At 38.5% G+C, this 14,132-nt stretch overlaps 1 protein-coding gene across 2 annotated transcripts in view; it reads right to left on the reverse strand.

Moving 5' to 3' along the window:
* The window catches only part of LOC128652488 (chloride channel CLIC-like protein 1), a 983,232-nt gene that overhangs the window by 575,506 nt on the left and 393,594 nt on the right, over window positions 1-14,132 (reverse strand). For both annotated transcript variants that reach the window (XM_053705436.1, XM_053705466.1), the window contains one exon: window positions 10,459-10,611. In XM_053705436.1, coding sequence (XP_053561411.1) covers window positions 10,459-10,611 — 153 coding nt within the window. The remainder of the gene's footprint in view (window positions 1-10,458; window positions 10,612-14,132) is intronic.

Below are 14,132 nucleotides of genomic sequence, written 5' to 3' on the forward strand. Positions count from 1 at the left end.
AAATATTCCTACAGAAGCAGAATGGAGGAAGTTGGTAGAAACCACTTTACTAATGGAAATATTCCACTATTTTAGTTGAAATACTTTTTTATTAGAGTTGTACAATAGTTACATCATGACATTACAGTTTATATAAATCCCGAGACATGGAAGCTCTCTGTCATAATAGGAAGCATGTTATGTTGACAACTTTTTTCCCTTTCTGTAAGTTACTTATATCCCCTTTTCCCCTCACCCCCCTCCTGCTTTCCCCTGAACAATAAACTTTTAACTAAATAAAACTTTTAACTATAAACCATTCCTTTTCCTATCGAGCAGTGTCAGTATTGTTGGATATCTTTATAGGTAGTCATTTCTCCTTGTTTATGATATCTCTTTTGTATTTCTATTTGGTGGCCCTGAGGTATAATCTTTATCATTTATAAATAGACCAGGTTATCCCTCCTCTCCATATTTATTTAGGATCCAATGTATCCAAACTTTTTGAAACCTTTCTGAGGTACCCTGCATCCAGGCAGCTGATTCTGACATATTGTAAATATTATCAATTTTATCAAGTACCTCACGCCAATCTGGGGCCCCCACTTTCCATTTCCTGGCTATGCATATTCTAGTAGCTGTACATATCAAGTTAACCCATGTGTTCGTAGCTGAGTTCAGTGAGTCTATGTGAACATGTAGCAAGGCTTTTGAGGCTGTTAATATGAATGAGTCATCTAAGATTCTCTTCACCATTTGTGTAAGTTTGTCCCATATGGGTCGGATCTTTGGACAATCCCACCACATATGCTTATAAGTTCCCACCTCTGTGCATCCCCGATAGCATAGTCTATTACCCTGAGGTGCGTAGTGCGATGTTTTTATTGGCGTAAGGTACCATCTAAAAGCTGTTTTCATCGAGTTTTCGATTAGGTCTGCTCCTGTGAGACCTCTACTTAATTCTGAGAGAATGCGTCTCCAGTCATCCTCGTTGTAGGTTAGTTCTAAATCCTGTTCCCATTTGGTATGGAGCATAGGTTTTGTTTTATATGTCGCTTCCTGAATAGCAAGGTATAATCTTGTGATCATCTTTTTATTTCTACCTGGTGTCATCATAATTTGTTCCAGAGTGGAGTGTGGGGAGTGTTTTATTCCTTGTCTGTATTTGTTTATAGCGTGTGTTATTTGAAGGTATAAGAACCAATGTAATGTGTTTGGGCTAATCTTATCTCTCAGTTGTACAAATGTCAGTAATTTCCCTTTATCCATAAAATCTGCCACCCTGTATAGCCCTTTATTTTCCCATTTAGTTATTTGGGTGTGAAAATCTTTTGTTAGAATCGCTTCTATTGGTATGGAAGTAGTTTGTGGGGATAGTAGTTTCAGTTTGTGAGTTAGTGTTCGCCAAATTGTCTTGGATTCCTCTGTGATTTTTAGTTTAACTCGTTGTTGGGTATGTGAGTGAGGTGTATTCCACAAGATGTGTCTTGGGGATTTCAATCCCCCTATATCCGCCTCTATATGAGGCCACGTCATCCCTTTACAGTCCTTACTTAGTAATGCGCATTGCGCTATTCTAGCTGCCTGATAGTAGTCTCTGAGATTGGGGACTCCTATGCCCCCCAGCTGTTTGTGTCGTTTTAAGATCTGTGCAGCTATCCTAGTAGTTTTGTGACCTCTTATAAATTTAATAAGTTCGGTTTGGATCCCCTCTAGCTCCCCTATCGGGACCTTAATGGGTAGGGCTCTAAATAGATATAACAACCTTGGGAAAATGTTCATCTTTACTGCTGCTAGTCTACCTAGCCATGAGAAATTTCCTTTTTGCCATCTGGTTAAATCTTTCCGTATGGTCTTATACATTGGAGTGTAATTAACCTTGTATAAGGTTTCTAATGTGTCTGTAATGTTGATTCCCAGGTATTTTAGGGATTTATTGGCCCACTTGAAATCGAAGTTGGCTTCTATTAGTTTTCTGGTGTGACATGGTATTGATAGAGGAAGGGCTTCACACTTATCCGAGTTTATTCTGAAACCCGAGATCGCAGAAAAATCATCTAAAAGATGATAGAGGTGGGGCAAGGATATCATAGGTTTTGTGATTGAGAGCAAAATATCATCTGCGAATAAAGTTAGTTTATACTCCCCTTTATTCAATTTGACCCCATGGATGTCCCCAGAGTTACGAATGCACGCTGCAAGTGGTTCTACGCATAAAGCGAATAGTAGCGGTGATAATGGACACCCCTGTCGGGTACCATTCAATATGCGTATAGTTCTGGACTGATAGCCCGCCGCCCTAATGGTTGCTGCCGGGTGAGAATAAATATTTTTGATTGCGTCAATAAATTTGTTGCCAAACCCTAGGTGTTCCAGAATCCCCACCATGTATATCCAATCAACCCTATCAAACGCCTTCTCTGCATCCAAAGATAGAAGCAGAGAAGGCGTTTCTGTACCCTTCAAATATTCCACCAAAGCTATTGTGCGGCGGATGTTATCAGGCGCTTCCCGATCTTTAATAAAGCCCACCTGGTCCGGGTGGATCAGTGAGGGTAAGTACTGTTTGAGCCTGTTTGCTAATATTTTGGTGAAGATTTTTACATCTTGGTTGATTAGCGATATCGGTCTATAACTTTGTGTCAATTTAGGGTTTTTTCCTGGTTTGGGGATTACAATTATCTTGGCTTGGAGTAGTTCTGGGGGGATAGGTGTACCTTTCAAGATATCATTACAGAATTTGTGAAGATGGGCAGTCAATTCATTTTTATATAATTTATAGTACTCTCCCGGAAACCCATCCGGTCCCGCCGCCTTTCCTAATTTAAGTTCTTTAATTGCTATCGCAATTTCTGGAATTGTGATCTCTGCGTCTAGGGCTTTTGCGTCTTCTTGGTCTAATTTAGGTAACGCTGCTGTCTCTAGTATTTTATTCCTAAGTGCTGTTGTATGGGTGGTGTGACAGACCTTCCTCCCGTCATATAGAGCTTCATAGTATTGGGCAAAGCTCTCCACTATTTCCTGCGGGTGGGATGTCAGAGTGCCGTCTGTTTTTTGTATCTGTGGTATAGTGAAGGACTTTGTTTTGTCTCTCAGTCTGTTAGCTAAGAATCTATCTGGCTTATTCGCATGCAAAAAATAATATGCTTTTAATTTATTTATAGACCTCATGGAATTATCCGCTAAGATTTTAGCGAGCTCTTTTCGTTTAGTGTTTAGTGTATTTAAGGTTGATTGTGACAGTGTGGTTTGATGTGTCTTTTCCAGCGTTTCAATCTCATGCTGTAGGGAACTCGTTACCGAGCTAATTCTTTTCATATAAGTAGCTTTTTCTTTTATGAGTAATCCCCTAACTACTGGTTTATGAGCTGCCCATACCATTATCGGTTTGATTGAGGGGTCAACATTTAGCCTCCAGTATTCTTGGAGATTTTGTGAGATTCTATTTTGGATATCTGGTTGCTTTAGTAGCGTAGGGTCATACGTCCAAGACTTCTGTCTATTTATATCTATAAGATCCTCTAACTGGATTTGTATTATAGAATGGTCTGACCATACTGAGGAATGGATGGACGAGGAGATCAAATTGGGTAGCAAAATTTGGCTGATGTATATGTAATCCAGTTTGGTATATATTTTATGAGCTGGTGAATAATATGTGTGGTCAGTAGTTTGGCCGTAAAGTGCTGTCCATGAGTCAATTATGTTGTGGGTCTCCAATTCTTCTCTAATCAATTTAGTGATAGAGTTGGTCCTCTGTTGTTTATTTGTGAGTTTGTTGGTGTTAGATTCTCGTATTACTTTTAAGTTTACGTTAAAGTCTCCCGCCACTATCATCAATGTTTGGGACCACTGAGTTAACATATGTGAGAGCTTATGGAAAAATTTATGTTGCTGCTCGTTAGGTGCATAGACGTTGCATAGTGTTAATTTTGTGCCCTGAATATTTCCTCTTAGTATAAGATACCTGCCCTCTTTGTCCCTAATCACTTCCTCTTTAGTGAATGGAAGTGAGTTATGGATAAGTATCGATACTCCTCTCTTTCTCGTGTCTGATGTGGAGTGAAAGTGTTGTGTGAAGTGTTTATCCCAATATTTAGGGGACTGATTATGAGTAAAGTGCGTCTCTTGTAAGAAGATTATTTTAGCTTTCATGCTATTGTATTGGGTGAGTGCTGTTTTCCTCTTCACATTTGTGTTTAGGCCTCTAACATTGTGTGATATTATATTTAGTTTAGAGGTCATTTAGGTAATTCTATTTCTCCTCCCCCCTCCTCCCCTCGTACCTGTGTAGTGATTTTATCTTGATTCTGCTTAGTGGCTGTGTTCTTCAGGCCATCTTTGATATGGAGAAACTTCCTCGAACCCTGCTCGATAGTACTTAGAATGGAAAAAAGAGAACAAACAAAAATGAAACAAAAACATTTTGTAAAATACATAAAAAAATACAAAAACACAAATTGTTTTGCATCCATCTATGTGGCTACTAATTTCTAACTGAATGTGCAATTATGTTTGCTATTATAATATTTAGAGATCCTTATGTGAATATGCCAAACTGATAGGATTTAAGTGTCTGTTGTTTTTGGCTGAAGAAAGAAGGGTTAGGTTTATATGTTCACTAGAGAGCTTTCTTTTCTGCTCTAGCCAATTTAGTCTCTGGGTCCTTAATTGGTGTCAATATTCTCTCTCAGTCTCTCTCTGACATATCCCCCCTGCACCTAGTGCCCATCCTATCCCCCCCCCCTTACAGTGTTCCAGTACAGATCACAGGGTTGGTGGTCTGTTTTTCCTTCCAGAAAAAGGCAAAGTTACGTCTCCATTCTAATGAACTTTTCCTCGTTCTTTAAGATCTTTAAGTCTCTCAAGGTTTCTGTCTTCTTTTGGAGACTTTTGTCCATCTACCGTTTTGGATTGTTCCACGCTGGAGTTGTGGCCGTCCTTTGTTGTTGTCTTGGGAGTTTTCTGGGAACTCCGGACATTCCAGCTTCAGTATTTGACATAGTTCTGGTATATCCTGCTTATCTCTGATGGTGAAAGTGCCACCTTCATGGTGTACGTGTAAGGCAAAGGGGAATCCCCATCTATACATAGTCTGATTTTTTCTTAAAAGCTGTGTTAGTGGACGTAGTGAATATCTTTTCTGTAAGGTTTTGAAGCATAGGTCTTGGTAGAACTGTACTACTGAGCCTTTGAATTTAAAGGTGGGGTTCTTTCTTGCTGCTGTCATAATCTCCTCTTTTTCTTGGAAACGAAGAAATTTGATTATTACATCTCTCGGGGGTTCTGTATCTCTAGGTTTTGCTCTTAGGGCCCTATGAGCCCTTTCCATCTGGAATTTCCCCTCTGTCGATGAGCCTGTGATAGATTGGAATAGTTGCAGTAGGTAGTCGCGGAGGTCTGCGGCCGTTATTAATTCTGGAATTCCTTTTAGGCGGATATTACACCTCCGGCTCCTATTTTCTAGGTCCTCCAGTTTGTCGTTAACTTCTGCTAATTCCTGTTGATGTTCAGCTAATTGTTGGTTAATATTTGTCATGTCGTCTTCCCTTGATTCTTCCTTCTCTTCTAGCGCTTCTAGTCTAGTACCCAATTCCGAAATATCTTGCTTAATTTCAGTGAGACTGTTTGTTACAGTGTTCTGAAGATTGTCCATCTTTTCCCACATTTTATCAAAAATGTTGGTTATATCTTGTTTGGAAACAAGATTCTTTAAGTCACCTTTAGTTACTGGTGTATTTCTGTCTCCCTGAGAGCTCATGTTTATATCTTCATCTATCTCTTCCTCCATCCCTTCATCCCCTTTCTCTGACTGTTTATCCCCTTTCTGGGGTTTGAAGAAGATACTGGCTGTTGCAGACTTATTTATAGCTCCCAGTTTGTTCTGTCTTCTAACTGACATATTGGGGTATTAATGAGTGAGTGTTGAATAAGCTCTGGTGTTGCTTGTCGTGGTTTGAAAGCAGTATTTGTGATTTGGGATTTCAGCAGGTCTGCTTCAGCGCTAAAATGCTCACTGTATATATCACAGTTGAAGAAACCTTGTAGGGGAGTTTTATCCTTTTATTATATACAGTTTTTTGTTTTTTTCCCTCCCTCTGGGGATCCTAGGTTTATTGTGGCTCTATATTTTACTTTTTCACATTTCTTTGTGAGGAGTGCTTATGAGCATGAGTTTAGGTAGCGTAATGTCTCTGTTTTTTTTCTCCATTCTGATTGTCAGACCCTTCTTAGCTTCGGCTTGTTGAGAATATCTCATTTAATTTTGTCGAATTTTGTCGAATTTTAGTCGAATTTTAGTCCCCACACCTTTTCTCTTGGCCTCTGTGGTCGTGTAGTATTTATTTAATGTCTCCGTGAGGGTTCCCTGTCTTGTGTGCACTAGGCATATGTTGTTCTGAACTCCCACGTGGCCGCTATCGCTTAAGGCAGTTAAGGTTGTATGCAGGCCTTTTCCTCTACCCCGCAGTATACTTGTAGGCTAACCGGATCATAATTTGTCTTACCGGATCACTTGTTTCCTGACCCTCGGCCGCCAGCCAGATCCCCCTGGCTTTGTAAGTCTGCTCAGTCGTGTGCTTTCTGCCTCCGGGTTTCCATGCCAGCTGCCTCAGGCCGGGGCGTAGCTGGTGTTGTAACGCCACTCCGGGTTCTTTATGTGGCAATTTGCGGGTCAAGCTTTAGTAGCGGGTTGGTGTGGGGACACTCCGGATCGATGTTAGTCCTTCTCAAGGGTCATATGCGATGGATCTCTCCCTTTATTGCTGGTTGCACTCGGAGCGGTCAGATCATGCGACCGCCATTGAGCTCGCCTAGGCTCCGCCCCCATATTCCACTATTTTAAAGGGACACTGTACCCAAAAAATTTCTTTCGTGATTCAGATTGAGCAAGAAATTTTAAGCAACTTTCTAATTTACTCCTATTATCAAATTTTCTTCATTCTCTTGGTATCTTTATTTGAAATGCAAGAATGTAAGATTAGATGCCGGCCCATTTTTGGTGAACAATCTGGGTTGTCCTTGCCGATTGGTGGATAAATTCATCCACCAATAAAAAAGTGCTGTCCAGAGTACTGAAACCAAAAAAAAAGCTTAGATGCCTTCTTTTTCAAATAATGATAGCAAGAGAATGAAGAAAAATTGATAATAGGAGTAAATTAGAAAGTTGCTTAAAATTGCATGCTCTTTCTGAATTACAAAAGAAAAAATTTGGGTTCAGTGTCCCTTTAAGGTTGGGAAAATAGATCTCTTCCATTACATGATTTTTTATTGGGAATCATTCACAAAAACGATGCTGGGTTTCTGATAGACAGCCTTATATAATCCATTATACTATAGTGTATAAGAGAAAACATATAATTGAGATAAGAGTGAAGAGAAAAAGCAAAAATAATGAGTCAAAATAACATTAACAAACAGAACCAGACAGTCTGTTCTATGTTAAATTTCTATGTTTAGTTTTATTGTTTTATGTTAAATTGTTTATAATTGGTTTGGAAAACCGATTGGAACTATTATTGAAAGAAACAATTGTCTGATAGAATTTCCATTCAAGTATTTTATTATACAAATAAGAAGGACAAAAAGACATGTTTAATAATTACAGGATGAGAACCATAAATAATTTACAACATGGACTATTCTACTTAGGTAGAACAAGTTATGTATATCATATGTATATGTTTGTACATTTATTCTTGTATGCATTTTGGTTTTCCCAATAAAAAAATATGCCACACTTTATTTTAACATATGCTTATAAATAAAGGGGTTTATCACACTCCTTTACAAAAGATTATCAAATGATTTATCTACAAAAAAAATTCTTAGATGTTAATGCTGAATTTTGTAGAAAAATATTAGATACACTTTTCAAAGTGTTCATATTAATCGCACAGATCAAATAATGCAATCTTACTGTACTCATACCAGAGCTCAATGGCCAGGATAAGATTGCTGCTTTTGAATTTACATGAATGTTTGTGAGATTGGAACCTTTCTCAGTAGATGTTACAGGAGAGAGGCTTCTTGTTTTTTCTCAGTCATACATAAATGTACTGACAGAGCCGCTGTTTGCACTTAAATGTAGGTGTTTAAAGGGACAGTTTAGTATAAATTAAACTTTCATTATTCAGATAGGACTTTTAATTTTAATCAACTTTCCAATTTACTTTTATCATCAAATTTGATTTTTTCTCTTGGTATTCTTAGTTGAAACTAAACATAGGTAGGCTCATATGCTAATTTCTAAGCCTTTGAAGGCTGCCTCTTATTGCATGCTTTTAAAATCTCTTTTCAACACGAAGAGACAGAAAGTACACATGGGCCATATAGATAACACTGTGTTCAGGAACAGGGGGCTATTTAAGATTTAGCACAAAACAATGCTAAATTTAACACAATAGATAATAAACAGTCACAGTCATGTGATCAGGGGGCTGGAAGAAGGTTCCTAGATACAAAGTAATCACAGAGGTAAAAAAGTATATTAATATAACTGTGTTGGTTATGCAAAACCGGGGAATGGGTAATAAAGGGATTATCTATCTTTTAAAACAATAACAATTCTATGGTAGACTGTCCCTTTAACAAAAAACAACTAATTTCTTCCTTTCTCACAGGAGAGTAATATAGCCATATGGCACAGACACCAGGCAGCTCATCTGCAAGGGCTCATGCCTGTGTAGCTTCCTACACTATGGGCCTAATATTCAAAACCTAGCCGCTCAGGTGAGATATTCTAAGAAGTCTCGTCAGTACAGCGAGGCCTTTAAAAACAATTTAGAAACAATTTTTTTCTAGAGAAATGTTTATGTTGCTATGTGACGTTCTTTATGTGAAACGGAGTCTTCTACATTACAATACAAGGTCTAAAAAAAAAAAAAATCCAAAGATTTTGTGTGATTTCTCTCCACATAGGCGAGGTTTTGAATATCAGGCCCAGTGTGTGGAATTTCAATTGTGGATATATATTTTTTGCAATAAAATCTATACTGAGGGGTAGAATGACTGAATTCAGTAATGAATATGGTTCTAAAATACAGAAAGGTCAATTTAAAGCAGGGGTCAGAAACATTTTTCCACATAAGGGCTGGTTGCAGCACCTGTGAATGCATGGAGGGTCGCATTCACCTACAAATCTAATAAATTATAGTAGTAATAACAGTAAAAATAATAAACAACAAACATAATATAAATTATGTACTTAATATTTCCATAAGTATATTATTAAATAAATATATTGATACAGTGAAAATTATATACACTGCTTATTCACACACAGGTTACCGTGTTTCCATCATGCACCCCTCACAGACACAAATAAATGGGTGAAGGTGAGACAGTGAACATGCTGTGCACTCATTGGCTGGCAGTCTGTGAGACTTCCTACCATGTACGCATTGGCTGAAATGCCGACAGAAGGGCTGCACATCGCTTCCTAGTGGTCCATTTTTTAATTAATTAAGACAATAGCAGAGATGTTGCCCTTGTATTATTTTGGATGTCCGCGGGCCTTGTTTCAATTAATTTATCACGGGCACTGAAATTTACTTGTGGCAGGCCTTATGTGACACACAGGCCGTAGTTTGCCAACCCCTGATTTAAATGGCCTTGGAAGCCAAGATAAACTTTCATGATTTAGATAGAGCATGCCCTTTTAAGACACTTTTAAATTAACTTTTGTTATCAAATGTACTTGTTCTCTTGTGATTCGTTGTTGAAAAGCATATGTGCATGTGCTCAGAAGCACCAATGCACTACTGGGAATTAGCTACTGATTGGTGTCTATTTCCACCTATGATTCTAGTCATTAGCTCACTAGATGTGTTTAGCGAGGTGCCAATAGTTCATTACTGCATTCCAGCTGACGTAACTATGTATTTAATCCCTTTGTATGGTAAGTGTGCCCCATCTAGTATCCATTGTCCAGTACTTATAGACTATATCATTATATTTTTTTCTGTATTAGTAATGTCTATCATCCAGAGTTCATTGTATTTTAGAAAACAAGGGAGTAAAAAAACATAATATTGAAAGGGAACAATAGAACATTATTTTATCAAAGAAGCTTTAGGTTGTCTCAAGCGTTATTATAAATATATTTGTTTGACTGATATAACTTTATAGCTCTTGACATCCCCTCTACTTGTAAGATTCTCAAAAAGCTTTTCCATTAATAACTGTTCCCAATTACATATTTTGTTTACAATTATTATCCTCTTCTAGCACCTTTGCAAGTCTCCTCTATATTAGAAGTTCCAACAATATTGTAACAGAATCTAAGAAAAAAGAAAATGATTTGGAGCCAAGACACCTAACCATATTATAGCATTTATCATTTACATTTTTTATGATTCTTAGGAAAAACAAAAACAAATTAAGTTTGAAAACAGAACTCAAAATATGCAGGTTTCTGGGTCCATCAATAAAGAAGAAAGCTGACCAGAAATAGTTTAAAATTTACAAAGAATATCTCACCATCAAAGGAGTCACTTCCCAGAAAGGGTCCACTATGAGAGCTTTGTAATAGTCCTCACAGGAGTCACTGTTCCAGGAGAAATTCCAAGAGAGCCAGACTTTAATTGTTGCCCATAGGGATAGGTCATCTCGGTAGCAGCTCTTTGAGTATCCCTAAAAAATAAATAAAATGGAAGTTTGTCATATTAAAAATGTAAAGAATCAATCCGCATTAATGAAACCGTCATTACACAAGCAGGATAATGACATCATCACATTCAGTCACATTCTTCATTAACGTGTGTAATCTTAATTCTGCTTTAGACATAAGTGGAATATAAGGCTTCTATTACCTGTACATTAAAGGGGCAGTAAACCTACAAAATAATGTTATATAATTCTGCACATAGTGCAGAATTATATAACATTATCTTAGCGCAAACTTTATGCAACACAATATTGCAGCTAAAATTTGATTATAAAAGAGAATTTTTCAGACCGCCGCTCTTGCTCTACTGAGCGGGTCAGGTTTTCCCCCTGAGTGCATCTGGGCAGCTGTCTAGTCACAGCCCGGCCTGATCGCGCCATTACACTCAATGTAGCTTGCTCCCGCTATCAGACAGAGCAGGAGCGAGCAACATTGAGTGTAATGGCGTGATCGGTGGGGTCCCGTGGACTTTCACCACCATGAAAGAAAGGAATTTATCAGGTAAGCATAAACTATGTTTGCTTTCATAAGGTGGCAAGTGTCCATGAGCCCTGACGTGTGGGATCGAATACTCAAGCTCTGGAGTCCACGAAAGAAAAAGGGCATGACAAAAAAGAAAAAAGGAAGTCCCTAATTGTCAGAAACTGTGGCCTGAAAAAAGTTTTCTGCCAACAAAAATTTAGGGCCATATTACAAGAGGAGAGCTGTTACAAGCGATTGATAAGGTATTTGCACATGTCGAGTTTTCTACTCGTATTACAAGTTTAAAGTAAAAGCAATTGCTCAAGTGCAATCGTGATTTACATTAAAATAATTACCGCCTCCTCAGAGCTCTGGTTTACTGCTTCACAAAACAAAAAAGTTGCACAAAACACATCAAAAATACATTACAAAGCACAGTTACACTCATAATAGCATCATCTAATAAAAATAATACAATAAAAACATTACACAAAAAAAGTTATTAGGGTTCAAAGATATGAGGACTCAGGCAAAGGCAGACAAAGGGCTTTAATATTGAGATACATACATGCATGTCTAAAGACGTATATATGTTTATATATGTGTACATATGTATTTAAGTACACCTTGCTAGTACTGGGTTGGACCTCCTTTTTCATTCAGAACTGCCTTAATGCTTCGTGGCATAGATTCAGCAAGGTGTTGGAAACACTCCACAGACATTTTGGTCCATCACACAGCTGCTGCAGATTTGTTGGTTGCACATCCATGATGCAAATCTACCGTTCCACCACATCCCAAAGGTGCTCTATTGGATTGAGATCTGGTGACTGTGGAGGCCATTGGAGTACAGTGAACTTATTGTCATGTTCAAGGAACCAGTTTGAGATGATTTGAGCTTTGTGACATGGTGCATTATCCTGCCGAAAGTAGGCATCAGAAGATGGGTACACTGTAGTCATAAAGGGATGGACATGGTACATGTAAACAATACTCAGGTAGGCCGTGGAATTTAAACAAAACTCAATTGGTAATAAGGGGCCCAAAGTGTGCAAATAAGATATCCCCCAAACAATTACACCACCACCAGCCAAAACCTTTGATACAAGGCAGGATGGATCCATGATTTCATGTTGTTTACGCAAAATTCTGACCCTACCATCTGAATTTTGCAGCTTAAATCGAGACTCATCAGACCAGGCAACGTTTTTCCAATCTTCTATTGTCAATTTTGGTGAGCCTGTGCGAATTGTAGCCTCAGTTTCCTATTCTTAGCTGACAGTAGTGGCACCTTGTGTGGTGTTCTGCTGCTATAGCACATCTGCTTCAAGGTTCGATGTGTTGTGCGTTCAGAGATGGTATTCTGCATACCTTGGTTGTAACGAGTGGTTATTTGAGTAACTGTTGCCTTTCTATCATCTCAAACCAATCTGCCCATTATCCTCTGACCTCAATAAGGCATTTTCATCCACACAACTGATGCTCACTGGATACTTTCTCTTTTTCAGACCATTCTCTGTAAACCCTAGAGATGGTTGTGCGTGAAAATCCCAGTAGATCAGCAGTTTTTTAAATACTCAGACCAGCGTGCATGGCACCAACAACCATGCCACGTTCAAAGTCACTTAAATCCCCTTTCTTCCCCATTTTCATGCTTGGTTTAAACTTCATCAAGTCGTCTTCACCACATCTAGATGCCTAAATGCATTGAATTGCTGCCATTTGATTGGCTTATTAGCAATTTGTGTTACCAAGCAATTGAACAGGTGTACCTAATAAAGTGGATGGTGTGTGTATATATATATATATATATATATATATATATATATATAAGATCTGTAAAGAAGCACTCGCTGGACTCTAGACATCAGTGACAATCCTCTTTATTGTGACGTTTCGGGACCACAGATATCCCATCTTCTGACAAACAACTGAAAAATTCAAACATTGTGATCCTCCCCTATGGGCTACCAATCAGAGATAGTGAAAAAAAGAAAACAGCTGTGTGCAAAAATAAAATCTGTAATAAATATGTGTGATATATCAAAAACAAAATAGGGGTATATATCCCCTCCGTTCCAATGATCCAAATTTGCGTGCAGATGCCTAGTCTTCCAACGTAAAGCCAGCGTGGCTAACACAACAATACACCTGATAGGTTCTAATGTGCAACACCCACCAACCGGATGCGCCAATGGGTGTAACAATATGATAAAACCACACCCCTTGCACGGAGTACCCATCAAAATATCATATAGCGCAAAGAGATCGTCATCCTACATATGTCATAGCAGTACCCTCAACCATACATACTCGAAAAGGTGTACATACCACCAAATGCTATAGAGTAAGCCCGATCAAAAGTGACGCCACTGCTTAGTGTGTAGTAACGTGGCGGCCTGCCCCGCCCCCCATTCCGGGTTAAGAACCAATGGGGCAAAACCTGTGTTACACCTAGCTACAGGATTAATTTCTGGGTGGTGTTATGAGTCCAAGGCACACCCCTCACACGAAGAAAATGTGTATTCTAGCAAAAAAATATCTTAATGATATCGATGTCATGACAGTGCACACAAACATAGAATCTGAAATGCCTCTGGGCCCTATCCATCAATGCAATACCTACATGACCCGTGAGTAATTCCACAAGTACCTCTTCAGGTGAACCACATAGGGCACTCGTCTCAAACACTTAGTAGCTGCTATCCCAAGGTTGTATGGGATCACAGTATATAAGATAGGCAGATCCAAGGTGACTAAAAGATTGGTGGTCCTGATATCTTTTAGTTGAGTTATCTGTTGGTTATAGGAAAGTCTCTTTTCAAGAAACAAAACAGCTGCTGTGTGATCATTTCTTTCTCTTTCCACTCAGATAGTTTCTGATCAATGAGTCTTTTGATTTGATAAATGGTTCAAGTCCATCACCACAACTACCCCACCCTTATCAGCTGGTAAAGGTGGGGCAGTTGTAGTGATGGACTTGAGCCAACACAGAACAGAGATCATCAGACAGTTGTCTGATACA

This window comes from Bombina bombina, chromosome 1 (assembly GCF_027579735.1).
Source record: "Bombina bombina isolate aBomBom1 chromosome 1, aBomBom1.pri, whole genome shotgun sequence".
Lineage (NCBI taxonomy): Eukaryota > Metazoa > Chordata > Amphibia > Anura > Bombinatoridae > Bombina > Bombina bombina.